At 46.1% G+C, this 26,053-nt stretch overlaps 1 protein-coding gene across 1 annotated transcript; it reads left to right on the top strand.

Moving 5' to 3' along the window:
- Nucleotides 1-11,930: 11,930 nt before the first annotated feature.
- Nucleotides 11,931-19,942, top strand: SLC35C1 (solute carrier family 35 member C1). The gene is made up of 3 exons (XM_041723213.1): nucleotides 11,931-12,193; nucleotides 13,527-14,053; nucleotides 17,656-19,942. Exons 1-3 carry the CDS (start codon nucleotides 11,940-11,942, stop codon nucleotides 18,213-18,215), a joined length of 1,341 nt encoding a protein of 446 aa, XP_041579147.1. The 5' UTR covers nucleotides 11,931-11,939; the 3' UTR covers nucleotides 18,216-19,942.
- Nucleotides 19,943-26,053: the final 6,111 nt, after the last annotated feature.

Genomic DNA, 26,053 nt, shown 5'->3' with positions numbered 1-26,053 from the left:
TACAAAGTGCATTTACTGGTAAGTGAACAAATAAAATGTGATATATCTATACACTGAAATATTATTCAGCTTCTGATGGCCAACTACATCAATTTGACCAGCCACAGGGTGTTCAAATTAGACATTATTTCTAGGTGTGTCTGTGATTGTGTTTCCAAATGAGATTAGCATTTGAATTGGCAGACTCAGTAAAGTAGATCACCCTCTCCAGTGTGGATGGGCATCATCTAATCCATTGAGGGCATATAACAAAAGATAGAGAAAGGAGGAATTTGTCCCCCTTTTAAAATTTTTGTTACTAAAGCATAGTGTCATACAATTGTTCTATTAGTTGCACAACATAGTCACTGGAAAATTCTATACATAATGTAATACTTGCTATGAAAAGTGTAATCCATCACCATAACATTATTACAATATTATTGACTATAATTTCTATGCTGTACTTTCCTGTCTCTGTCTTATTTATTATATAACTAGAAGTTATATATAATCTTAATAATTTTATATATAATCGTAATTCCCTTCATCTATTTTGCCCATCCCTCCACCCCCACCTCTGACAACCTCCAGCTTGTTCTTTGTATTTATGAATCTGTTGGTTTGTTGCTTTGTTTGTTCATTTGTTTTGTTTTTTTCAATTCCACATATAGGTAAAATCATATGACACCTGTCTTTCTCTGTCTGACTTATTTCACTTAGCACAATACCCTCTAGGTCCATCCATGTTGTCACAAATGGAGAGATCTCATTACTTTTTATGGGTAAGTAATGTTCCTCTGTGAGAAATCATTTTTATCCATTGTTCCATGATGAACACCTAGGTTGCTTCCATATCTTGGCTACTGTAAACATTGAACATAAGGGTGCATACATTTTTTTGAATTAGCATTTTTGTTTTCTTTGGGTAAACACCCAGTAGTAGAATTACTGAATTTCATGATATTTTTAATTTTTTGAGGAACCTCCATACTGTACATTTCCACAGTCATCTTCTGCCCTCAGACTGGGATTTACACCATCAACTTCTCTGATTCTCAGGCCTTCACATTCAGACTGGATTATACCATCAGTTTTCCTGGGTCTCCAACTTGCAGATGGCAAATCATGGGACTTCTCAGCTTCCACAATGAACCAATTCCCTATAATAAGTTTCCTTACATATATATATATCCTATTGGTTCTGTTTCTCTGGGGAACTCTGACTAATACACAGCCATAAAAAAAAATAGAAAATGAAGTACTGATACATGCTACAAGTTGAATGAACTTTGAAAACATTATGTTCGATAAAGGGAGCCGATCACAAAAGACCACATAGTGTATGAATCCATTTATATGAAATGCCCAGAATAAGCAAGTCTATACAGACAGAAGGTAGATTATTATCTACTTAGGATTGAGGGGGTTGGGGGAAATGTGAAGTGACTGTTAAGGGATGTGAGGGGCTCTTGCTGGGGTGACGAAAATCATTGAAAATGATCATGGTGATAGTTGCACAACTTTGTGAATATATTAAAAACCATTGAATTGTACTCTCTTAGTAGGTAAATGTTATGGTGTGTGATTTATATCTCAATAAAGCTGTTTTTAAAAGCTATTAAAACCTATAAGGGAGTTAAGCAAGGTTGCAGAATACAAGATCAATACATAAAAATCAATTGTATTCTTTATATAGAAATAAATGAGCAAAAATGGAGTTTTTTAAAGTATCATTTACAATAATAACATAAAACCTGAAACAATCAGAGATAAATTTAACAAAACATGTGCAAGGCTTCTATGCTAAAAACTATAAAACACTGATAAGACCAAGACGTAAATAAATGAAAAGATATATGAATGCTCATAGATCAAAAGACTTAGAACTGTTAAGATGTTAATTCACCCCAAATTGATCTATGTATTGAATACAATCTGAATAGAGCCCCAGCAAATTTTTTTAATAAAAAATGGCAAGCTGATTCTAAAATTTATATGAGAAAATAAAGGATGTAGGCTAGTCAAGCATCATTTAAAAGAAAGACAAAATTGGAAGGTTCACAGTACCTGACTTCAAGATTTAATATAAAGCTACAGAAATCAACTTTACATTACTTATTATAAATATAATTACATTATTTTTTTGTGGTGAAAGGATAGATATGTAGATCAATGGAACAGAAGAGAGTTCAGAAATACACACACATTTACATGGTCAGTTGATTTTCAACAAACATGTAATTCAAAGAAGAATGTATTTTCAATAAATGATACTAAAACATTTCAACATACCTATGTAAAAAACAGAAAACAGAAAAACCCAAAAGAACCTTGACTCACACCTCATCGCATATACAAAATTAAGTCAAAATGGGTCATAGATCTAAATGGAAAACTTTAAATCATGAAACTTCTAAAAGAAAACGTGCAATGGAATACATGTGATTTTGGAGAAGGCAAAAAAAAAAACATTTAATGGGATACAAAAGCATAAGTCACAAAAGAAAAAATTAATCAGTTGGACCATCAAATTTAAGAGAATGTAAAGACAAGTCTAAGATGGGGAGGAAACACTTGTGATGTACATATCTGATAAGAGATTTTTATCCAGAAATATAAAGAACTCTCACAACTCAGTAATGCAAAGCAACCAATTAAAAAATGAGCAAAACATGAGAACAGACAGCAAAAATGGAATGTGAGTGGTACGTAAATAGGTACATAAAAAGAAAATATCACTTGCCATGGAGGAATGCAATTCTAAACCACAGTAAGAAATCACAACACATTTACCAGAATGCATAAAATATTTTAACTGACAATAACAAGTACTAATAAAGACGTAAAAACATTTGGAATTCTCATATATCTTTGGCGGATACAGTCATTTTGGAGAACAAATTGACAGTCTCTTTAAAAAGTTAAACATATACTTGCCATAAGACCTAATAATCCCACTCCTATGTATTCCCCCAAGAGGAAAGAAAACAGACCTCCAACAAAGACCTATACACAAATATTTACAGAAGTTTTATTACTAGGCCCCTCCAAACTAGAAACAACCCAGAAGTCCAACAACTGGTGACTGGATGACCAAATTATGGCACACAGTAAAAGGAACAAACTGATATGAATAATATGGAGGGATCTTAAAAGCATTATGCTAAGTGGAAGAAGTCAGATACAAAAGGGGTTTTACTATATTATTTCATTTGTATGACATTCTGGAAAAAATAAAATGATAAGGACAGATATCAATTCACCAATGACCAGAAGGAGCTTTCTGGGATGATAGTAGTGTTCTCTATCTTGATTATTGTGGTGGTTACCCAAGTGTATATACATCTGTCAAATTCATAGAATGGTATACCTAAAATGATACATTTTCCTGAATGTAATGTACATCTCTATAAATCCAACTTCCGAGAAATTCAGTATTATCTGCAGAGTTCAACTTTATACCATCAGCAGTTACATTGCTCTCCCTATTATATGCTGCACATTTGCTGCACTAAGTAGTCTCTTACTTTCAACTGAGGTTAATGGAGGAGCAAGATATTTATATTTATAAAAGAGGGAGATACCACCTTATTTTTAACCACCTTCCTTCTTCCTTCATACTTTTTATGTTCTTTATCATGTCTAAATGGAAATTAATTTATCACTGATTTTATTGTACTTGATATTATAATTTTTCTTGTAAAACAGAGATTTTGATCTTAATTGATACCACAAAATATGAATAATTCCCAAATCGACATTTTCCTGAAAGATTAATAGTCTAAATGGAATCAAATAACTACAAATTAAATACAGTTATTAGAAGTTACTTTATTTAATGTTAAAAATGCTATCCTGCCAAACAATTCCATAAAAACTGGAATTATAAAAGATAATTGAAACTCTATTATTCTGCCTACTACTCTTATTTAAATTTGTATAAACATTTACCAGTTCCAAAAGAATAAAAGCTTCCTAAAGTTATCTAGCTAACACATTCTCTCTTAACATGCATATGAGTCTATTTTCCTATCAGGCTATTTTCCTATTTATTTAAATATTTGAAACTTAGCAATTATTTTGCACATAAAATTAACATCTTTCAATTATCATTAGTCATCATACTATTTTACCCTAGAATAATACATATATGTATATTCACGAACTAATTGAAATATTTCAATATATAAAGCACAAAAGATTTTTCAGTTTGAGTTACTTCTGAAATGCCTACCTATGTTTGAAAATGTTCAAATATTAATAATAAATTCAAATGACACAGCCTTGTTTGTAATCCTGATGCCATTACATTGGTTAAACATGATGTCTGTCTCCTAATCACAGGAACATTGAGAGTGGACAATCGGGACACTTGGGTGGCTCAGCAGTTGAGCATCTGCCTTTGACTCAGGGCCTGATCCGGGGGTCCTGAGATCAAGTCCCACATCGGGCTCCCCACAGGGAGCCTGCTTCTCCCTCTGCCTATGTCTCTGCCTCTCTCTGTGTGTCTCTCATGAATAAATAAATAAAATCTTTAAAAAATAAAGAAAGAAAGAAAGAAAGTGGACAATCTCAGAGATCTCAGGAATGACACTGAAATAGGCACTCGACTAAGTTGACCTTCCAAAGGCTGAAGCCCAGATTCAATAGGAGGGCTTGGCTGAGTTGGAAGGCTGAAACCAAACTTGGGTCATGGTTTTCATCTGTACTGGGATGTCTCTTATGGGACGTCCACAGGGAAGTTGGCTTCCCAGAACACCAGAAACAGCTCTACAGCCCAGCAACAAATCTTTATTGAATGCCACCATGTGCTGAGCTCTATGCTAGGGATATAGTGGCAAACAAGAGACTCTGGTTGGAGAGAGAAGTAACCTGTAACTCTGCAGTGTGCCAGAGAGATATGGTTGCATCATGGCCCCAATTATGCCATTAGCATACCAGCATAAGGTGTCCCATAAATCCTATGAACTGAAGAGTGAGCCCAACAGAGAGGAGGGGGCACAAAGAAAGGGCTCCTACGCAAAGATTCAGAAGATGTTTGTTAAATAAACCAATTTCAAATTCCAAGGTACTCACACCAGCCCACTTCCCCGCTGGCTATGAACCTACCCCCTGCCAAGTTTAGAGCACAGGCACAAAGGAAGAAGCCAACCTTGACTACATCCGCCTGCTGGCAGCCCTTCTGCAAACACACCAGTATTTACACATTCTGGTCTACACTTCCTGCTGCCTCTTCCTTTCTCTACCCTGCTCTTGGAACCCCAGGGCTTGGGGAGAAACAGGGCTATGGAAACTAGATTCATTCCTTGGAGTCGGCTGTTTTCTACCCCGACCCCTCTTCTTGGACAGAAGGAAATGCCCACAGTAGCAACCTAGAATTTTCTGATTGCCAGCAACAGACTCCAGCCAATTTATGTAAAAATGTCATTGGAAGAGTTCAGTGTTGCGTGCAGAACTGAGAAAAAAAGCACAACAGGGATGGGAAAGAACAGCAAGCAGGGCAGCTCTGGGACAGAAAGCGGTGAGCAGGCTTTCTGATGTGGCTGCCACCATAAATCAGTCATAACCAACTTTAGGTTTTGTTGTGGCAGTGGCTGTTGTTTCTGCTCCAGATTCCATTTAAAAAAAAACAAAAACAAAAACAAAACAAAACAAAAACCTTTGGCTGGAGGAAAGCAAGCATGCAGATTGATGGTCCTCCAAAGACTGCCAAAACCATGGGGGAGAGGGGCACCCTAAGATGAGACTGGGAAGTTCTGACTCCAAAAGAGAATGGATGCCTCCTACATATACTCTCTTGGCATCTTGTCAAAAACGGGAAACAGCAGGAGTGCCTACCAGGGAGACCTGATCTAATGGAGGGTCCCCTGCAGAACTCATGTCTGCACTGGGTCCCACAGGACAAGAAGTTAGTGAGATTTGGGGGTGAATGTGGGAGAGCACTGAACAAAGCAGAACCACAGGAGCAAAGGAGGGAAGAGATCCATGCAACCTTCCAGATACTCTCTCCACCATCCAACACTGGCCCCTCACAGTGGACATTTGTCATTTGCCAGCATCCATCCCTCTTCTTCTAGTGACACCTCCTAAATTTCAGTTCCAGAGCCACCCTACCCCCATCCACCCTCACACCACCTCTCCTGGGTCGAGGGGTGGAACTTGCAATGCAGGGCTTAAGCCAGTGGCCAGGTTTATCCAACTGATCACCATGATGAGTCAAGACCTGAGCCAGACCACTCAGAGTAAACCTAAAGGCTTCTGAGAAATGGTGATATTTTTTTTTCCCACCAGACTAAAACACCTAAATGTCGGGGGAATGGGTGATCTCTGTACCTTTTGCTCAATTTTTTTTTTAAGAATTTTATTTTATTTTATTTATGATAGTCACAGAGAGAGAGAGAGAGGCGCAGAGACACAGGCAGAGGGAGGAGAAGCAGGCTCCATGCACCGGGAGCCCGACGTGGGATTCGATCCTGGATCTCCAGGATCGCGCCCTGGGCCAAAGGCAGGCGCCAAACCGCTGCGCCACCCAGGGATCCCCCTTTTGCTCAATTTTGCTGTGAACTTAAAAGTGCTCTTTAAAAAATAATCTATTTAAAAACAAACAAATAACAACAGCAAAACTCTGAATGGTGTAAGGTCTGGAAAGCTTGAAGCCATCCATGATGCCATCACAGGGAGCCTGAGAACAAAGCCAATACCTAGAGAAGAGCCCAGACCAGGATTTGTTTGATGACATTTTTTGAGCTGCTGGGTCAAGCTGCATCTAAACCCAGGACTCTCCCTGGACCTTTTTTAAAAGATTTTATTTAGTTATTCATGAGGGACACGGAGAGAGAGGCAGAGACATGGGAAGAGGGAGAAGCAGGCACCATGTGAGGAGCCTGATGCAGGATTTGATCTCCGGACCCTGGGATCACAACCTGAGCAGAAGGCAGACACTCAACCACTGAGCCACCCAGGTGCCTCTGGACTTTTTTTTTTTTTCAGTGACCTAAACCAGCAAATTCCATTTGGCTTCAACAAGCTCTCTCCCACCACTCCCTATATCATCTGGAATGAGAATCAGAGCCTTTTACATCTGAGAGCAGGGTCACTCCAAAGGCCCAGAGACCCAGGAAACCAACTGGAAAACCTGGGCTCAGGATGAGCTGAGCTCATGCAGCAGGACAAACTTTTGCTCAGCAGCCAAATTGGCCTGGGTTCAAATGTGGTTCTCACCTCTTCCCTGGGTGGCCTTGGGCTAGTGACTTGACATCTCTGGGTCTAAATTTCCTCATCTATAAAATAGGGATGATAATGAGATTGCCCTCGTAGCATCACTGCAAGGACTGACAGGTTGCACATAAAACATCTGGCTTGAAGCCACCCTCTAACATGTGTTAGCTGTTAGTAAAACACCCTCTGCCAAGAGGGACTGACACTGGTGCTCAATTCCCACAGATGAACTGCTAATCTGGGGGAAACCGCGAGCTTGCTCCTAGATTACCCAGATGCATATTACAGGGGCTTTAGAGAGATATATTTTTGGCTACTCTAGATCCAACAAGAACAAAAAGACCTGCGTGTTCCAAAGCTAGGTGCTTTCCAGAAGCCAGACCAGGAAATAAAGGTGACGTCTCTGGTAAATGTTTTTTGTTACAGAGCAGCTAGCTCTTTGCTAATCCTCTGCAATTTTCCCTATTATTTTCCCATGTGGGGACCTCCTTTTTGCTGACAAACCCTCATCCCTGGCCATGCACCCCATGCCCTGGGATTTGCCTATCCTGAGATTGGCTCTACCATTCCATATCCTTATCCGGTAAATGGGCCCTGCCTTTGGAATGCACCATCCCACGGCCAGCTCTGCAGCGTGGCTTCCCTCCTTGATAATTGTATCACCTACATTGCTGGCTCAGACCCAGTGCCAGCCAATCCCAAGCCTTCCTGGAACCTTACATATGAGTTCCAGCAACCGTGAATTACCCATTAGAGCACTATTGCAATTGGGACCATGGTTGCCTGCCAAAAACAGAATATCGTGCTGCAATGGCTCACTCTGATAGGGGTTTATTCATCTCCTACAATAAGGAACAAGCAGCCAAGAGATGGGATGACAGCTCATCTCCATGCTTCTGCTCTGCCATCCTTAGCTTTCTTCCTCAGATCTTTTGTCTCATGGTTACAAGATAGCTACCATCCTTCCAGATCTCAGGTGTGCATTAAAGACAGAACACATAAGAAAAAAGAAGCAACAAAGAATATACTTATATCAAAAAAAAGCAAAGCTTCCCCAGAAATCCTCAGCTTATGACTCACTGGCTAAAAGTATGTCGCATGGTCACATCCAGCTACAAAGGAGTCTGGGGAATAGGTATTCTTAGGTGGAAACACTGACATACAAATAAAATATGGGTAATGTTAGTAAGGAAAAAGGATAAAGTAATATAGAGTTAAATAGGGGTCAGCAAACTCTAAGCAGTGAACCACATCTGGCCCATGGCCTATCTTACAAAGTTTTATTAAAACACAGCTGTACCCATTTGTTTGTAACATTACAACAGCAGTGTTGAGTAGTTGCTACAGAGACCTAATGGCTCACAGAATCTAAAATATTTACTTTTTGGTCATTTACAGAAAAAGTTTGTCAATTCCTAGGGTAGACAATTAGCAATGTCTACCACATGTACCAGCAAAGGAAAGACATAATTTTTTTTTCTGGAAAGAATATATTATTTTCAGAAGAACACTCCAATCTTCATAAAAAAAATCAGATATGGAAAGAACCAGATGTCCACTAACAGATGAATGGATAATGAAGATGTGGTATATATATATATAATGGAATACTTATTCTCAGCCATCAAAAAGAATGAAATTTTGCCACTTGCAATGACATGGGTGGAACTAGAGGGTATTATGCTAAGCGAAGTAAGTCAGAGAAAGACAAATACCGTATAATTTCACTCAAATGTGGAATTTAAAAATAAAATAAGATAAAATCAGAAAGTGAAGCAAACCATAAGAGACTCTTAACTACAGGGAACACACTGAGGATTGCCCGAGGGGAGGGGGTTGGGGGATGGAGTAATGGGTGATGGGTGCTAAGGAGGGCACTGATGCAATGAACACTGGGTGTTACATGCAACTGATGAACCACCAAAATTCTACCCCTGAAACTATTAATACTCTATATGTTAACTAAATTGAATTTAAATTTTAAAAAATTTAAGGAAAAATCAGAACACTTTTTGTTCTGCTTACATTTATTTTAGAGTTTAGTATTAATTTTTAATTTTGAATTATATATGGGATAAATGAAGAACCTCATAAACTTTCAAGGCTTAGGGATGATAAAGGTCTTAAATTGGCCTTGATTTTCAAGCACTTCTTCTAGTGGTCTGACTCCCATTCATTCCACAAATAGGTACTGAGCATCTACTATGGCAGGGTCGTGCTAGGTCCTAGACAAGGACAGTATAGATGAATGGATGAATAGATAGATAGATAGATAGATAGATAGATAGATAGATAGATAGATAGATGATAGATAGATAAACTGAGAGCAAGAGAGAGAATCAGAGATCATTATAATTATATCATGCCTTCAGGGACACCTGGGTGGCTCAGTGGTTGAGCACCTGCCTTTGGCTCAGGGCATGATCCCAGAGTCCCGGGATCGAGTCCCACATCGGGCTCCTTGTGTGGAGCCTGCTTCTCCCTCTGCCTGTGTCTCTGTCTCTCTGTCTCTCTCTGTCATGAATAAATAAATAAAATCTTTTTTAAAAATTATGTCATGCCTTCTAATTTTGGTAGACAACTAGTAGCGTCCACCACACAAAGCAGGCTCAATGAGTCCTTGTTGAACTCAGGGATGAGATAGTTGACATCTGTGTGTTCCCAGAAACTCTCAGGTCCTACTGGTGCAGATCCACTGTCCCCTACACCTGGAGGTTACTTCCAGCCACTCCGTCTTGCCTGCAAAGATCGCCTTCTGACGTCATCACTGGCTCCCAGCCAAGGCAAGAATAGAACTACACCCGTAAAGGGCCCTCCTTCCTGGATTATTACAGCATTTCGCCTGCCACGTTGATGACCTTATGCTCTGCCTCCCACCAAGTTCACACACTAGGTAATTACTCTGGACAAGACCTAAAACCTCACCCTTGATGAATGGTTTAGACAATTAAGAATCCTTAAGAAAAATTCAAAAACAAATGTATTGTGCAAAGTGTACACCTCCTGAGGCCTCAGACCCCTAAGAAACACACCCCTCCCCCTTTTCCCTCAGGAGGAACAAAAAGAATTAGAACCTTGAGAAACTGGCTATACGGGCCTATTATAACCTTCATGCAGGGGAGTGACGCTGATGGGGAAATTTCAGGTAAAATGTAAGGGCAGAGATTGGAGGCAGGGATACACATTGGTCAGCTGGCTTGCAGAGATCCCAGGCTGTGCCCCACATACCTAGCATGGACTGCCCCCGGTCTCTCCCAGTGAAGATCATCTGGCCTATATACAGTATGTATCTCTTCCCTAGGGGTTCAATGTGGCAGCACATTCATCAGATAAATTAATTCTGTTAATGTGCCAAGGAGAAGGGCCCTTCCAGGAAACCAGGTCATCTCATAGATGTGTTGGCCCTGTTTGCTATTAAATTATTTGTCATAGTGAAACATCAGGCCTAAGAGGGAAGAGCAAAGAGGCAATGCTTCTGAACAAACGAAACCCACAGCCTTCAAAGTTTGGCTCTGGAATGAGACCCTCCAAGTGGGATTCTGATGACCAGTTCAGGCCCTTTCAGTCCTTTAGTCCCCAAAAGGGTAATTTGATCCCAAAGGTGACAAGATGACCAGGTGGCATTCTCCACCAGGACACCAGCCCATAAGTAGGAAGCAGAAAGGCCCAGAAGGGAGAGTAGTGTAGGTCCCACAGAGCAAGGGCCAGAGGTCTGATGGAAGAGAATAGGCCAGAGGCAGGCTCACCCTGGGGCGTTTGCACCTGCCATGGGGCTGCTGGACAGTGCTTATTTACCTGTAACCCTACAGCCTCCACATATCCCACCAAGGCCTGTGTTAAGCTGGGCGCAGGATTTATGCAGTCAGCATATGAGACTTTTTTTTTTTTTTTTAATATTTTACTTATTCATGAGAGACACAGAATGAGAGTCAGAGACACAGGCAGAGGGAGAAGCAGGCTCCATGCAGGGAGCCCGACGTGGGACTCCATCCCGGGTCTCCAGGATCACACCCTGGGCTGAAGGCAGCGCTAAACCGCTGAGCCACCTGGGCTGCCCAGCATATGAGGCTTTAAATGTACCCCCATAGGTTTTACCCTTTTATTATGGAAATTTTCAAATGTACACAAAAGTAAAATGACCCTTAAAACCCCCCTGTACCTCTCCCCAGCTTCAACAATTATCAACATTTTGCCTATCTTGTTTTACCTGCCTATCCACCTCTTTTTTTTCCCCCTTTGGTGAGTATTCTGAGTACTTTAAAGCAAATCTAAGACATCTCACCTGTACATTATATCATACTAATTAAATGGTGTTTGAAATACTACAAACAGACAGTAGCCCCTACTTTCAACCGTACCAGCCAGAGTAATAAGCAAGGAGATTGAGACACCTTGGTTTAGTCCTGCCAGCCGCCTTCTTTTCACAACAAAGAGAACTCAGAAGTGAGCCACCCCGCGATGTCGGTGCCAAAGCAAGAACCAGGGAGAAGTCGGCCCTCAGGCTGCCTGGTGAGTGGCGGACCCATGGCTGATGAGCGACTTCCGAGGCCCGGGTCCTGGGGGAGGGCAGAGGACCCCCCACTCACTCTTGGCAGGAAGCGGTTCCAGCACACACTTCTGGAAGCGCAGGCCCCGGGTGAGCAGCTGGCCAGGGATGAAGCCGGGTCCCAGGATATGCAAGCTGCGGTGATTGGAGTGGGGTATCCCGGGTGGCCGGGGTACTGGGGTTGGGGTGGCCTATGGAGACAAGAGGAGGCTCGTTCCCACGACTGGCGGGAAACCCGGGACCAAGGTCGGCTAGGGCCGGGGTAGTCAGGCCGCCGCCCCGGGGCCCACGTGGGGCGCAGGCAGCCGAGGCTGGCTTGGCGCCCACGCCTGGGGCTGGGAGCAGGAAGTCGTCTCCAGGGGGCGCGGCCCTGGGCGCGGTGCTGCAGGTGCGGCGCTGCAGGTGCAGCGCTCGGGAGCCGGGCGGGCGGCCAGTACCGAGGAGGAGGTGAGCGTGGGGTCGCGGTCGAGACCGGGGAACGCCGGCCCCGGGGCCAGAGCTGGCGGCTGGGCCCGGCTTGGGGAAGGGGTTTTTAGAAGGGGAAGGGAGCCTGGGGGGTGGAGGGGGGGGGATGTTGCCTTGATGCTTGCATGGGAGGTCTTCTCAAATGGGGTGGGGGGCGCAGACTGATTGAAGTCCTGCAGGGATATTGTGGCCTCCGGCCTCACGGAGCGCCACGGGGCGGGGGGGTGGTGTCTCATGCCTGTAAGAGGGATGGGGGGAGTAAAAGTGGGAGAAAAGAAGGGAATGCGACGGGAGTGAGCTGGGGATAGTAGAGGAACGGGGCGGGGTTTGGGGGGGCTGGTATGGGGCCTCGACGCCCAGGGACGCGAGGCGCTGCGGAGGCCCTGGGGAGGCGGTCGGGCCCGGGCTGGGGGCCAGGGGGAGTGAGCTTCTGGAGGGGGATGCAGCTGGGCGGGGGGCGGGGCTTACAGCAAAGGGGCCGAGGCTCAAGCACCTATAGAAGCCTTCCGCGGCGGCCGATCCCCACCCCCACCCCCCACCATCCCCGAGCGGGCAACGCACTGGGTCCGAGAGGCGGCGGGGGCCCAGACGCGAGCCGGACTCGGAAGGCGGTGTCTCGCCGGCTGCGGCTTTAAGGACGACGCCGGGCGTGCGGGCCCTTTAAGGAGGGGTCGGGGGCGTGTCAGGAAATGAGTCTTGGGCCCGCCTCTCCCGGGAGGGCGGCCGCGGACGTCCGGGGGCTCGGGGGCTGCGCGCGAGCTGGGGCTCGGGGGGCGGCGCGCTGCGGGCTGCGGCCGGCCCGGCCTCCTCCCGCGTCCTTCGGACCCCGCCCTGGGCACCTCTGACCTTCCCTGCACCCCTCTCCCGAACCCCTCGCACGGCCCCCTCCAATCAGCTTCCTGCACGCCTCCCCTTTCTCCCTGCAAACGCCCATGCCTCCCCGTCTTCCCCACGCCGCCCTGCGCCCGCCCCGGCACCTTCGCCCTGCCTTCCTCCGCCCCCTCCTCCTCCCCCTCCCCCTCCCCCTCCTTCCTGAGACCCGTCCCTACCGGGCTCCGGCCCCCTCTCCCCTGACAGGTCTTCTGTCTAACGTGAGCCTCTTCCTCTCCCCCCTCTCGTGTCTTGTCTCATGAGCCCCTCCGGGTGGGGGCAGGTGGTGGGGCTCCCGCCAAAGCAGAGCCTGTGGATGGGGAGGCCTCTAGGCCATCCCCCCCCTGACAGTTGAGGGCTGCGGCTTGCAGAAGGCAGACGGGAGCTGACAGCCCTGTACTCCAGTTCTGGTAGGGTGACCCGGTTCCTCTGCTACCATGAACAGGGCCCCCCTGAAGCGGTCCAGGATCCTGCACATGGCACTGATGGGGGCTTCCGACCCCTTGGGAGAGGCAGAAGCCATCAAGGAGAAGCCCTTTTTGCTACGGGCATTGCAGATCACACTGGTGGTGTCCCTCTACTGGGTCACCTCCATCTCCATGGTGTTCCTTAATAAGTACCTGCTGGACAGCCCCTCCCTACAGCTGGACACCCCCATCTTCGTCACCTTCTACCAGTGCCTGGTGACCACGCTGCTGTGCAAGAGCCTCAGCACACTGGCTGCCTTCTGCCCTGGTGCCATGGACTTTCCCACCCTGCGCCTGGACCTCAGGGTGGCCCGCAGTGTCCTGCCCCTGTCAGTGGTCTTCATCGGCATGATCACCTTCAATAACCTCTGCCTCAAGTATGTCGGGGTGGCCTTCTACAACGTGGGCCGCTCACTCACCACCGTCTTCAATGTACTGCTATCCTACCTGCTGCTCAAGCAGACCACCTCCTTCTATGCCTTGCTCACCTGCGGCATCATCATTGGTGAGTGGCCAGCCAGGACCATGGGGAGTGGGGGCAGGGGAGGGAACGGGGGCCAAAACCTCAGGGAGCGACCGTGCCAAGCATCTTTGGGCTTTGTCTGTCCCTGCTCCCTTGCACAGAGTCATATGAGGAAGAGTCTGGGCCCAGAGACAATAAGTTAGAGGCCCAGCAAGTTAGAGGCCTAGCCAGGGCCCCTCATAACAAGATAGCATTATAATCTAAATTTCACAAAGGGGAAAAAAAAAAACAAGATAGAGAGAAGTTGAGTAATTTGTTGAAGATCACACAGCTGATAAGTGGCAGAGCTGGAGTCTGATCTCAAGCAGGCTGGCTCCATATGCTTGTCCACTCTATTGCTTCTCAGGGGTTCAAGGGCCCTGACTCCCTATCCAGTGCTATTTCCAGAGGAAAATACATCTTATAATAAGTATACATCACCGTCTGGGCCTGCAGGCTCATAGTCATGGCTAAGAAAGTGAAGAGAAATAAGCTTGGTGAGGTCTTAGCTGTCTTTCCACAGTTGACCCCTAGAAGAGAAGAATTACTGATGGGGACATTGTGCCAATCATTCACATATGGCATCTTCTTTGTTCCCCTGGAGATCCCCTCGGTGGTAGTATCTCCCTAATTAACTCCATACAAACAAGGAAACTGAAGATCAGAGAGGTTAAGGTACTTGGCCAGGGCCACACAGCTAGAAAGTAGCCAGGCTGGGGCACAAACCCAGATTGGCCAGACTCCCAGGCCTATGCTTTTAACGCCCCCGACTCTGCTCCTGTGCCCTAGAGATTGCAGCTGTGCCCTCCAAGGCAGTACATGACCACATGTGTCTATTTCAGTTTAATTCAACTTCAGTGACATGTTTAACATTCAGCTGCAGGTGTTAGAGTGTGAATCTGTGGCCACATTTCCAGTGCTCAGTAGCCACATGTGGCCAGTGGCTACTGTCTTGGAAGCGCAGATTACGGAACATTTCCATCCTCACAGAATGGTTTTTTGCAGCACTCTACTCTGGGTAAGAGTGCACCCACTTCCTTCTGAATCCTCCCAGGACTCTGATATCCAGGAACGTGGTCTTTCTTCGAACCTGTTTTTCCTGGTGCTGTCAAGCTCATGTTGATTGACCTACATATTCTTCACTGGTGTCTCAGAGTCCTCAGGCTGAGGCACACAGGTGGCAGGCAGGAGAGGGGCCCTTTCCCTGCCACCCGTCCTAGAAAATGTTACCCTCATTGACCAGCTGCTGGATCTCAGACTACTCAGTCCAGATCCAGGAAGGGAGAGGGGACAAGGCTGAAGTTAGGGTAGAAGGAGCAGCTGAGACCTCTGGCAGATTTTCACTTGTCCCTCAGAGTCCCAGGGCTCACTTAGCAAATGCCCACTGGATCTCCACTTTGGCCATGAAGACCCTGGGAGTAGGGGGCAGAGGGAGAGGGGAGCCTGGATGGGGGGCAGGGAGAATTTGCATGCGGAAAAGTGAAGTTACTAGGGAAACTAGGCCCAAGTCCTAAAAGTAATCAAAGTAGCTGATGGTGTGATAGCTCTGAGAAAGGGCATTCGCTGGCCCTACTGATGGGGCCCAGGGGCCGGGGAGGCTGGTGCTCTCTGCCTGCCCCAGACCCAGCCCCCCTCTCTGCTGTGCTTCCCCTCAAGATGGGTCTCTGGTGATGATTCCTGGGTCACTGCTCCTTTCATTGTACCTTTCAGAGCTCCTTCTGGGTGCAAGCCCCTCTAGGATGCAGAACCTCATGGTGGATGTCCCCTCTGGACTTGGAAAGCAAGGAGCCAGGGGACAGAGGGTGCCCTGGCTAATCCTCCCAGAGCAGGCCTATAGATACCTGTTGGCAAAGGTTCTGCCAAGAAAAAAAAATACCATGCATGAGTGCCTACACTCCTTTTCTCCTTCAACCTTTAAAACCACCTCCTGAACAACCTCCATTCACATCATTCATTAATTCATTCAACAAATATGGCCACGCACAAGCCAGAGACCATGCTAAACTTTGGGGATGCGAATTTGGCAAAGGCAGATGGGGTGCCTATGCTCCGAAGGCATGGTGGTGATGTATGGCAGTGAGTTATGCTGCAGGGGTGAGGCTGTGATTGGATTGTAGAAAGGAACCTGGTGGGGAAGAGTGAACCCAAGTGAGGGGTGGAGAAGAGGAAACCCAAGTGGGGGTAGAGAGGAAGAGGGGGTTGGGAATGGGGTAATCTAAGCAGGCCTTCTGAAAGTACTGGAGGGGTATAAGGAAGGGGTGAGGAGAGAATGTTCTAGGCAGAATTAAGTACCTGTGCATTTCTTCCTGTTTGGGCCAGAGCAGGAATCGCCAGACAGGAGGCTGCCTAAGTTAAGGGAGTTGGTATGTTTCCTGGGGTAGTAGGTGAGGAGGGGCTTTAAGCCAGGACAGGACCTGAGCAGATCTATCTGTACCTTAGGAAGACCTGGTTACGAGGTGGGAAGTAGTTTGCTTGGGGGGGGGGGGGGGTGTCAAGAAAGTTATCATATCATCTAAGATGAAGGAAATGGGAGCTCTGAAAAGTTAAGCCAACTTCCTCAGGCCACCCAGGCTCTAAATGGCAGAACCAGATCGAACCCCAAATCTCTCTGACACCAAAACTTTTCGTCCTCCCCCATGTTCCAGATGCTGTGGTAGGGGATACAGCCCATGTAAGATTCAGCCCCTGGCTCCTGGGAGGGTGGTGCCTCACTAAAGAGATGGGCAGGTGCCTAACAGCCTAGGGCAGGCAAGGAGTCTTGCAGGGAAGCCCAGGCAGGGAGAGGCCAGGAGGAGTTGGGGGGGGCGGGGGTGGCTGGAGGTATCAAGAAAGACTTACTCCCTTGAGAGGCCAGCTTTGACCTTGAAGAATGCATAAAATTTCCCAGGAAGGAGGAGGAGGGTGTTTCTGGTGCAGGAAATGAACGAGGACACTGAGTCCCCACATGAGGAACAGGGAGATGAGAGAGACAACTTGGGACAATCGTAGGACAGAGACAGGCAAGGAAGGGTGCGGGAAGCCCAGTGTGCCAGGCTGAAGAGCGTAGACTTGATGGTGGGCAATGGGGAGCCATGGAAGCTGTGTGAGCAGGAGGTGACACAAGATGAGAGTGTCCCAAAGAGAGTCCGGCCACAGGTGATTCTAACCCATTATAGGCTCCCATTTTACAGACAAGGAAGCCACGGCTCTGAGACCTTAAATCACTTACCCAGGGTCACCTTAACCATGAAGCACTCAGCCCTTTGGAGCTCATTTCTGATACAACTTTCCAGATGCCTCAGGCCAGCACAGTCTTGGGTTATGGGTTCTCTGAGCACACTGCACTGTTTTTATGACCCTCATTACAACTGTAATTAAAGAAATAATTGGGAAATGAATCGTTTTAATGTCTTCCTCTGCTAGAATGTAAGCTCCTGAGAAAGCGTTCATGTCCGGGGCCACTTCCCAGCCCTTGTGTGGTGCTCTGCACATCATAGAGCGTTTATTGCAGAGAGGGCTGGAGGATGGGACGGTGAGGGCAGCATTAGTCTGTGAACTCTGGTAGCAAAATTCTCTTTCTCTTCCCCATCTTCACGCCCCTTGCCCTACTCCTCTCCCCACTGCAGGTGGCTTCTGGCTTGGTGTGGACCAGGAGGGGGCTGAGGGTACCCTGTCTTGGACGGGCACCCTCTTTGGCGTGTTAGCCAGCCTCTGCGTCTCTCTCAACGCCATCTACACCAAGAAGGTGCTCCCGGCAGTGGATGGCAGCATCTGGCGCCTGACCTTCTACAACAATGTCAACGCCTGTGTCCTCTTCCTGCCCCTGCTCCTGCTGCTGGGGGAGCTTCAAACCCTCCTCAACTTTTCCCAGCTGGGCAGCACCCACTTCTGGGGCATGATGACACTGGGCGGCCTGTTTGGCTTTGCCATCGGCTACGTGACAGGTCTACAGATCAAGTTCACCAGCCCCCTGACCCATAATGTGTCTGGCACGGCCAAAGCCTGTGCCCAAACGGTGCTGGCTGTGCTCTACTACGAGGAGACCAAGAGCTTCCTCTGGTGGACAAGCAACATGATGGTGCTGGGGGGTTCCTCTGCCTACACCTGGGTCAGGGGCTGGGAGATGAAGAAGATTCAGGAGGAGCCCAGCCCCAAAGAGGATGAGAAGAGCAGCATGGGGGTGTGAGCTCCTCCAGAGACCTGGGGATGGCACAATAAGGGAGAATGCCCAGGGTAAGGCCAGAAGAGCCATGAAGGCATCTCTCTGGACCCTGAGAATGTCGTCTGGAGGGAGTACTGTTTGTACTGTTTACAAACGTGATCACAATCAGGTGGTTGAAACGGAACCAGTGTTTTCAAGTGATGTCAGAAAGTTGCCAAACCTATCTCAACCCCCTTTCCTGTTTCTGGGTTTTGTCCTCCCTTAGGGAGGAGGGACCCCAGGGGAACAGACAGATTCTCTAGAAAAACACTAGCTTTCAGGGAGTAAGAGAAAGTGCGGCACCCCCTCCTGTTCCCCTTCCAAGGGCTTCTACCTCCACGTGACCTTTGGAGTTGGGATGGGCCACAATCTTTAAGGGACACCAGTAAGTCTTCCCTTATACTCAGGGGAGATGGGGGTGTGACCCCACCACAGGCCAACTGAAGGGATTTGGGAAACCTCATATCTCTGGGTCCCAGGATGCAGTGAAGCTTTGACCCCACAAATCAGCCTTCTAGAGGAGAGTGTGGGCTGGGCTAAGGGAGGAAACAAGACAGACCCATGTTGTCTCTTCTCTGTGTCGAGACCAACAGGCCCCATGGAAGGGCACAAAGGATCACGCGTGCCCAACCCTGGCCCAGGAACCCCAGGAACCTCTGGGAATAGGCCTGGGAATGGGGCACATCATAGGAAAGCACCCTCTCCCCACCATCCGCACCCTGTGTTCCCAACTTTTGAACACAGGGGAGCCATACAGCTTTTACAGGTTGGGCAGGGTCGTTAACACCCACCCCAATCCCTGATACTGAGCAGTGACTCAGGTAAGCCCTCGGGGGGGTGGAGCCAGGTAGCCCTCCCAGCTCCGCCTTCTCAGAGCTTCATCCCCTGGGGGCTGGTGGAGCCAGGGCCCTGGCTCTGAACTTCCCACCTCAGTGGTGCTGTGCCATCCCCAATCTGATCCCTGTGCAGGTAATGTAAACTGACTATGTCAAAGGCCATCAACTGACCATTCTGCTTTATCCATGAAGTTAGGACTGAAAGAAACTGCTCCTCCCTTCACCAATCCCCTGTGGCCGCAGGATGGCCCTCATGCCCCCATCCCTTCTGTTGCACATTCTGTTCCATATCCTGGAGGTAATCCCTGATGTTTTTAGCCCCTCATGGGGAAAGGCCGGAGGGCATGGTCTTCTAATTCACCGAGGTTTCTAATGAGGTTAGTAGGGTCTGATGCCCTGAAGTGAGTGAATTTCATTAAAGGTGGGAGTAAGACATTGTAATGTAAACCCTTACTGTTGGTGTTCTTTTCTGCAAATTAGGTGCCTGACTTAGCTCTGATGGCTAAAGCATCCACTTCAGAGATTGCCAGCCACAGGACAGGACAGAGAGCCAAGTGGGGAGGGGGCCTGTGTTTTAAAGATCTTGGTTGATTTCAGTAACTGATCGGTTGGGTCATTTGTTTTGTTGTTGTTGTTGTCGTCGTCGTTTTCCTCTTCCTACACTTTCAATTTCCACTCTGATGTTCTGAATCCACCAGTAAAGTGTGAGCCCACAAAATCCTCAACCCCAATAAAAGCAGAGCCCCAGGCCGGTGTGTGCTCTCTCAGTCTCTCTCCCTTCCCCCACACCCACCCCCACTCCCGCATCACTGTGTGGCCCCAGGTGTGCTGTGTAGTTTCCAGATCCTGTAAGGAATAAACCTTTATTTTTTTCAATGTTTTCTGATGGTTATTGCTGGAGGGTATCTTGGAATCTTAAGAACCACAAGGCTCGGTCCCACTGCAGCATTTCTTGGTGACAGGCTGAGACCAGCACAAAACAATCAGTGTAGTTGGCAGGATTGCACGATTGCCCTTGCAATGAACCGAGAGGAATGCCCTTGTTACCTGGGATTTGCTTACTAACCACCTAAGTCAGGTGGATGACACCATCTGGATAAGGAACACGGACTTGCTGGGGGTCTGTCGCACTGCCACGTGCTTTCTCACACTGCCTCTGTGGTGTTGCCTGAGGTATCCCCACCCAGAAGTTCACAGCTGCCATGATTATCCAACAATCTCCCCAGAGCACCATGTCCAAGGCCATATGGTCTAATGAGACAATTAGACCACTAATTACAAAGGCTTTAATTGACTGTTAATCTGCATAAGGGTCCTGTATACTCAAGGCCAAGGAGAGCTAAGGAGGGTGGGTTAGATAGCCAGGCTGTTGTCTCTACCTAAGGAGTGGCTCTGGGCTGGACACTAGGAAAAGATTCCCTCAGGTGAGGAGGACGGGTGACCACCAAGTGCTCTAATCCAGAAGAGGGTTAAAAATCAGTGGTGCCACCAGAGGGAAAATACAGTTGACATCTATGCTTTCTGTGTCACCAGTTCACTCAACTTGTCACTCTTCATCTCCTGACCTGATGGGATATTTTGGGTCCAATCCCTGCTATGATGTTACTAAAATAATAATAATAATAATAATAATAATAATAATATCTATAAATGTCCTCAACCTCTGGTTCCAATGCCTCCTAAGAACCCTGAGGAGGTACACCAGCAACTTGACAGATGCAGACTCTCACGAGTGCTAGATGTTAATCTAGGTGTTTTTCGGTGCCATGCATACCAATAAGCCAAGACTCTGCGATTGGGCTCTGGGGATCCAGGGGGCTTTTCCCAAAGACCCGGCATATATTGTGCTAGTGGAGGTAGCTCTTAAGCCTGCAGAGGTCTCTTGGGACACCCTGGAAGAGAAAGTGGCCACGTACCAAGAGGGTTCACTGTGATGTCATTCAGAATTTCCCAGTAACAACAGGATAAAAGCAAGAAGCAGAAACTGAGATTGAAAACTATACCTGAACTAAAATTCAAACCTTTCCTAAAGATTGTATGCACAAGATGAGAGTAGAACTATTTGGCTATTGTTCTTATTTTCTTATTTCTTTGGAATAGGCTCTGAATTATTAGAGCTGCCAAAAAGGTGTCCACTGGCTGTTATCCCTAAAAAACCCCAAATCCTTAACTTTCTTAAAGATCCATCTTGGCTATATCCTTGAAGGAGACCCCACAGATCCTGAGCCTGGGAGGTAATTAGAGATTACTTCTCAAGGACAAATACAAATCTTAAATGTCCTCCCCACAAATATTAGTAAAAATCTGTAGCTATCTGGGGAGCCTGGGTGGCTCAGTCAATTAAGCATCTGACTCTTGATTTCAGCTCAGGTCATGATCTCAGGGTCGTGAGATCGAGCCCCATGTTGAGCCCCATGTCATGCTCCATGCTGGGCATGAGCCTGCTTAAGATTCTCTCTCCCTCTCCTTCTGCCCCTACTCCCCATAAAAAAATTAAAACACACACACACCTTTAGCCATTTGAGCAGGTGAACTTCTCACACTCCAACTGCCAAACAAACTTTGGATCCAACTGCCCTTTTATAAATTCATGACTTTTGCAGTGTCATACCCATCTCACAGCTAAAAGTTTAAAACAAAAGCTGTAAGGTCTCTGTGTCTATCCATATGTTTGCGTGTGTCAGTATCTTCCATTTGCAACATATAGGTATATGTGAGAGATTTCTACTTCTGCATGGTTTTACTGAAATTAATTTGTAAAGACCTCTGTTCAGTTGGCTAAAAAACAAGTGCATATATAAATTAAGAATTCTGAACTCTCAGAAATATAAGAGAAATTAAGCCAAATGTTTTTCAAGCTCTTGTGATCTAGAATATTTGGTAAATAAAAGCTAGTTCAAGGGTTTTTTCAAGTTTTTTTTTATTTAAGTAAAACAGATATGTCTTTAGAGTGATCATTGGACTCCACTCTACGCATGAAGCCTACTTAAAATACACACACACACACACACACACATTTAGAGTGATCAGCATTAAATACAATAATTGTATTCCAACTAGGTTTACTAAAGGTTTACTAACGATCAAATAAATTCACATTATCTCTGTTGCAGAATTTGTCAGCAAGAAAAGTAGCTTGGGATTATGTCTGACTTTGTCTGGTGTCTAATGAAGTTTCTGCACGTAATCTAAACATAGTTGTTGGGAAAGGGATACGAGTGGGATACGTTGTGAGTGGGATATAATTTTTAGGTAAACTTACCAACAACAATTACGTATTATGGTATGTTTATTTAAAATGTCTCCCAAATCTTTGGTAGCTTTCACCCTTAGAATTTTGCCAAGTTCAATTAAATGATGGAAATTCATTTAATGTCTAGATCATTTCCAAACAAGATAAAATACTGACATATTAATTATTAATTCCCAAACAAGCCTAAGTTTACCTGCTTTTGACCTATTATTACAGAGGAACTGAAGGTATTTGGGTTTGTTAGTAAAGATGTCTTGTGCCAAATTGAAAACCTGTGTCACAGGGAAATGAGGGTTTCTAGAAATTATGAAATGTATAATCTAAAGAACACTGGTATAACAGTTCATGATTGCTTTTTTCTTAATTTTCACTGGAAATCAAGGCTCCTAATGGTGAAGAAAAATGTGAGTCAAAGGGCACCTGAGTGGCTCAGTGGCTGAGCAGTTGCCTTTGGCTCATGTTGTGATCCTGGGGTCCTGGGATCGAGTCCTCCATCAGGCTCCCTGAAGGGAGACTTCTCCCTCTGCCTGTGTCTCTGCCTCTCTCTCTGCATCTCTCATGAATGAGAGAAATAAAATAAATAAAATCTTTAAAAATATATATTAAAAGATCTAAATTTTACTCACAACTTTATAACCTTCTGTACTTGCCTTTAAAATCTTTTATTGGGGGATCCCTGGGTGGCTCAGTGGTTTAGTGCCTGCCTTTGGCCCAGGGTATAATCCTGGAGTCCCAGGATCGAGTCCCACATCGGGTTCCCAGAATGGAGCCTGTTTCTCCCTCTGCCTGTGTCTCTGCCTCTCTCTCTCTCCCTCTATGTCTATCATGAATAAATAAATAAAATCTTTTAAAAAAAATAAAATAAAATTTTTTATCGTTACTTTGTTGAAATAAATAAATATCGGTTCATAATAATCTGTGATCCTATTTAGTCAAGTGTCCAAAACCTTTTGATATTTTAGACAAACTTCCCTAACTCATATTCTAAATGAAGTCTTTTTGGTCTTGAATGCAGTGGTCAATTTAAACTTGATCCTATCAGTTTTTAAGCTGTTGCCAGGTTCTTTCAACAGAATGGTTGCAGTCATTTCTGCATCCTTTGTGTGATCAGAAAATTGAGACATTTTTAACGTTATTTGTACTTTCTTGGACAAGAATCAAGAGTTTTAACTTTTACCAGAAATTTTACAGTGCAGAAAAAGAGGTGTATGGCTTCCAGCTTCATCTCAAATATCAAACTAATTCATAAGTCGCTTTTCTTTTGAAGATTTTATTTATTTATTTGTCCGAGAGAGAGCATAAGCAGGGGGAGCAGCCAAGGGAGAGGGAGAAGCCGACTCCCCGCTGAGCAGGGAGCCCTGTGTGGGGCTGGATCCCGGGAACAGGGATTGTGACCTGAGCCGAAGGCAGACACTTAACCAACTGAGCCACTCAGGCGCCCCACTAATTCGTAAGCTTAAAAAAATTTTCAGGGGAGCCCCAACTCTCAGATCACAATTGGACAGTCTACCTCACTGTGACACATCCCACACACACAGGCACAAACAACTGGGAGCATGTGTGGTTGGGTTTGGATCCACACGCTGCCACAGACCCCAATTTTGGATGCAGATAAAGCCCAGGGAACAGCCTACCAGCACCCCAGCCTGCTCCCACAGTCAGCATCAACACCCCCAGCTCAGCTCTGTAGAATTTTTAAAAAATATTTTATTTATTCATTCATGAGAGACAGAGAGAGAGAGGCAGAGACACAGGCAGAGGGAGAAGCAGGCTCCCTGAGGGGAGCCCGAAGTGAGACTCTATCCCAGGACTCAGGGACCATGACCTGAGCCAAAGGCAGATGCTCAACCACTGAGCCACCCACACATCCCAGCCCTATAGAATTTAAAGGGAACAAGACTGCATCTAGGAAAGTTTCCCCTCCAAGGAGGCAGAAATAGTGCTTCTCCCCACCACTATTCCAGAGCCCAGACTGTCCCCCTTCTCTCTCCTCCCTTTCTGAAGACTGGGCTGAGGAAATCCGACCTCCCAGTAAAAAAGTGGGGGATGAAGATGAAGAAATGAAGAACAGTGACCTGGCCCGATGCTTCCAGGCCTCCCTTTTCCTATCTGAGATATAAGAATAATCCTATCCTTCTTGCCATGCAACGTGGTGGCGAAATAGTGCTCAGCATCATCCTGGGGGTACAGTGAGTTATTGCTCTTGTTAAATAACAAAATTAAGTCAAGTAAATGTGAAGATTTCATTGGCTATATGAAATGATCCATAAATTGGGCAGCACCCCATCCCCAGCAAGCCGAGAGGCATTCCAAGGACTTGTACAAAATGAAAAGTTTATGTAGATGGAGGGTGGGGGCAAGAGAGTTATTAGCAAAAGAAAAGGATTATTCCAGAGGAAGTTCTTTGCTAGGGGAAAAGCAAAGTGTCCTATCACGCAGATTACCTCATCTTTCTCTGGAATATGGAGAAGACCCAAATACTAACTGACAAGGATGGAAAGAAAAATTTCCTGAATGATAGGTTAATGCTACATCTCTCTCTCTCTCTCTCTCCTTTTTTTTTTTTTTAGATTTTATTTATTTATTCATGAGAGACACAGAGAAAGAGGCAGAGACATAGGCAGAGGGAGAAGCAGGTTCCCTGTGGGGAGCCTGATGTGGGACTCGATTCCAGCGCTGCAGGATCATGCCCTGAGCTGAGGCAGACGCTCAACCACTGAGCCACCCAGGCATCCAAGGCTACATCTCTTGGGGGGTGAAACTGCAGTTAGATTGGGACACCATTTGGGGCCACAGTTTTCTTTTTTTTTTTTTTAACACTATTATCAACATTGACAAATGACCATCTCTTCATTGAGTACTAACCATGCCCCCCACTCACTAGAGGACAAGAGACTGTGGACAATCAGACACATGCAGTGTGGTAAAAATAATGAAGAATGCAAACAAAGAGCCAACATGGAGAATATCACAGGGGAAACTTCTAGATAGAATAGTCAAAGAAGGCCTCTCTGTGAACACATTTATTTTAAAGACTTATTTATTTATTTGAGAGAGAGAGAGAGAGCAATGGAGAGGGGTAAAGGGAGAGACTTAAGCAGACTCTGTGCTAAGCAAGGAGCCCGATGCTGGGCTGCATCTCATGAGTCCCTGAGATCATGACCAGAGCAGTAATCAAGAGTTGGCTGCTTCAGCCAACCCCGCCACCCAGCACCCACTGTGAATACAACTTTTCACCTCAGACCGAAATGATAAGAAGGAGCCAGCCATAGTAAGGGCTAGAGAAATGCTGTTCAGGCAGAGCTTACAGCCCATGCAAAGGCCCCATGGGCATGGTCGAGAACGACAGTGAAGGCCAGGGTGGCAGTAGAGCCGGGGAGCCCAGCTGGTCATTCCTTCCCACTGGACTCACAGAGGAAGACAAAATCCCAGAAATAGAAAAGGGGGATAGAGGTAGATTTAGCAACTTCCTGACATTACTTGGAAATGCTGGCTCCTTTTGGTTCCCCTCACCACCGGGAGGAGTAGAAATAGAGGAGTCAGAGGCCAAGTTCCAGCCAAGGAGCATCTATACTGGTGACAGCCAGGAGGTTAGAATTACTCTCAAGGCCATGGGCAGCCGCTAGGGGTGCCATGACTTGACTTATATCTTAAAACAATCCCAGATGGGGAGGGGGTGGGAGAAATACGTGGAAGGGATTAAAGAGTATACATATCATGATGAGCACCGAGCA

The sequence above is a fragment of the Vulpes lagopus genome, chromosome 11, assembly GCF_018345385.1.
Source record: "Vulpes lagopus strain Blue_001 chromosome 11, ASM1834538v1, whole genome shotgun sequence".
NCBI lineage: Eukaryota > Metazoa > Chordata > Mammalia > Carnivora > Canidae > Vulpes > Vulpes lagopus.
Note: the sequence above shows the minus strand (reverse complement) of the source record. Positions and strands in the feature narration are given on the sequence as shown.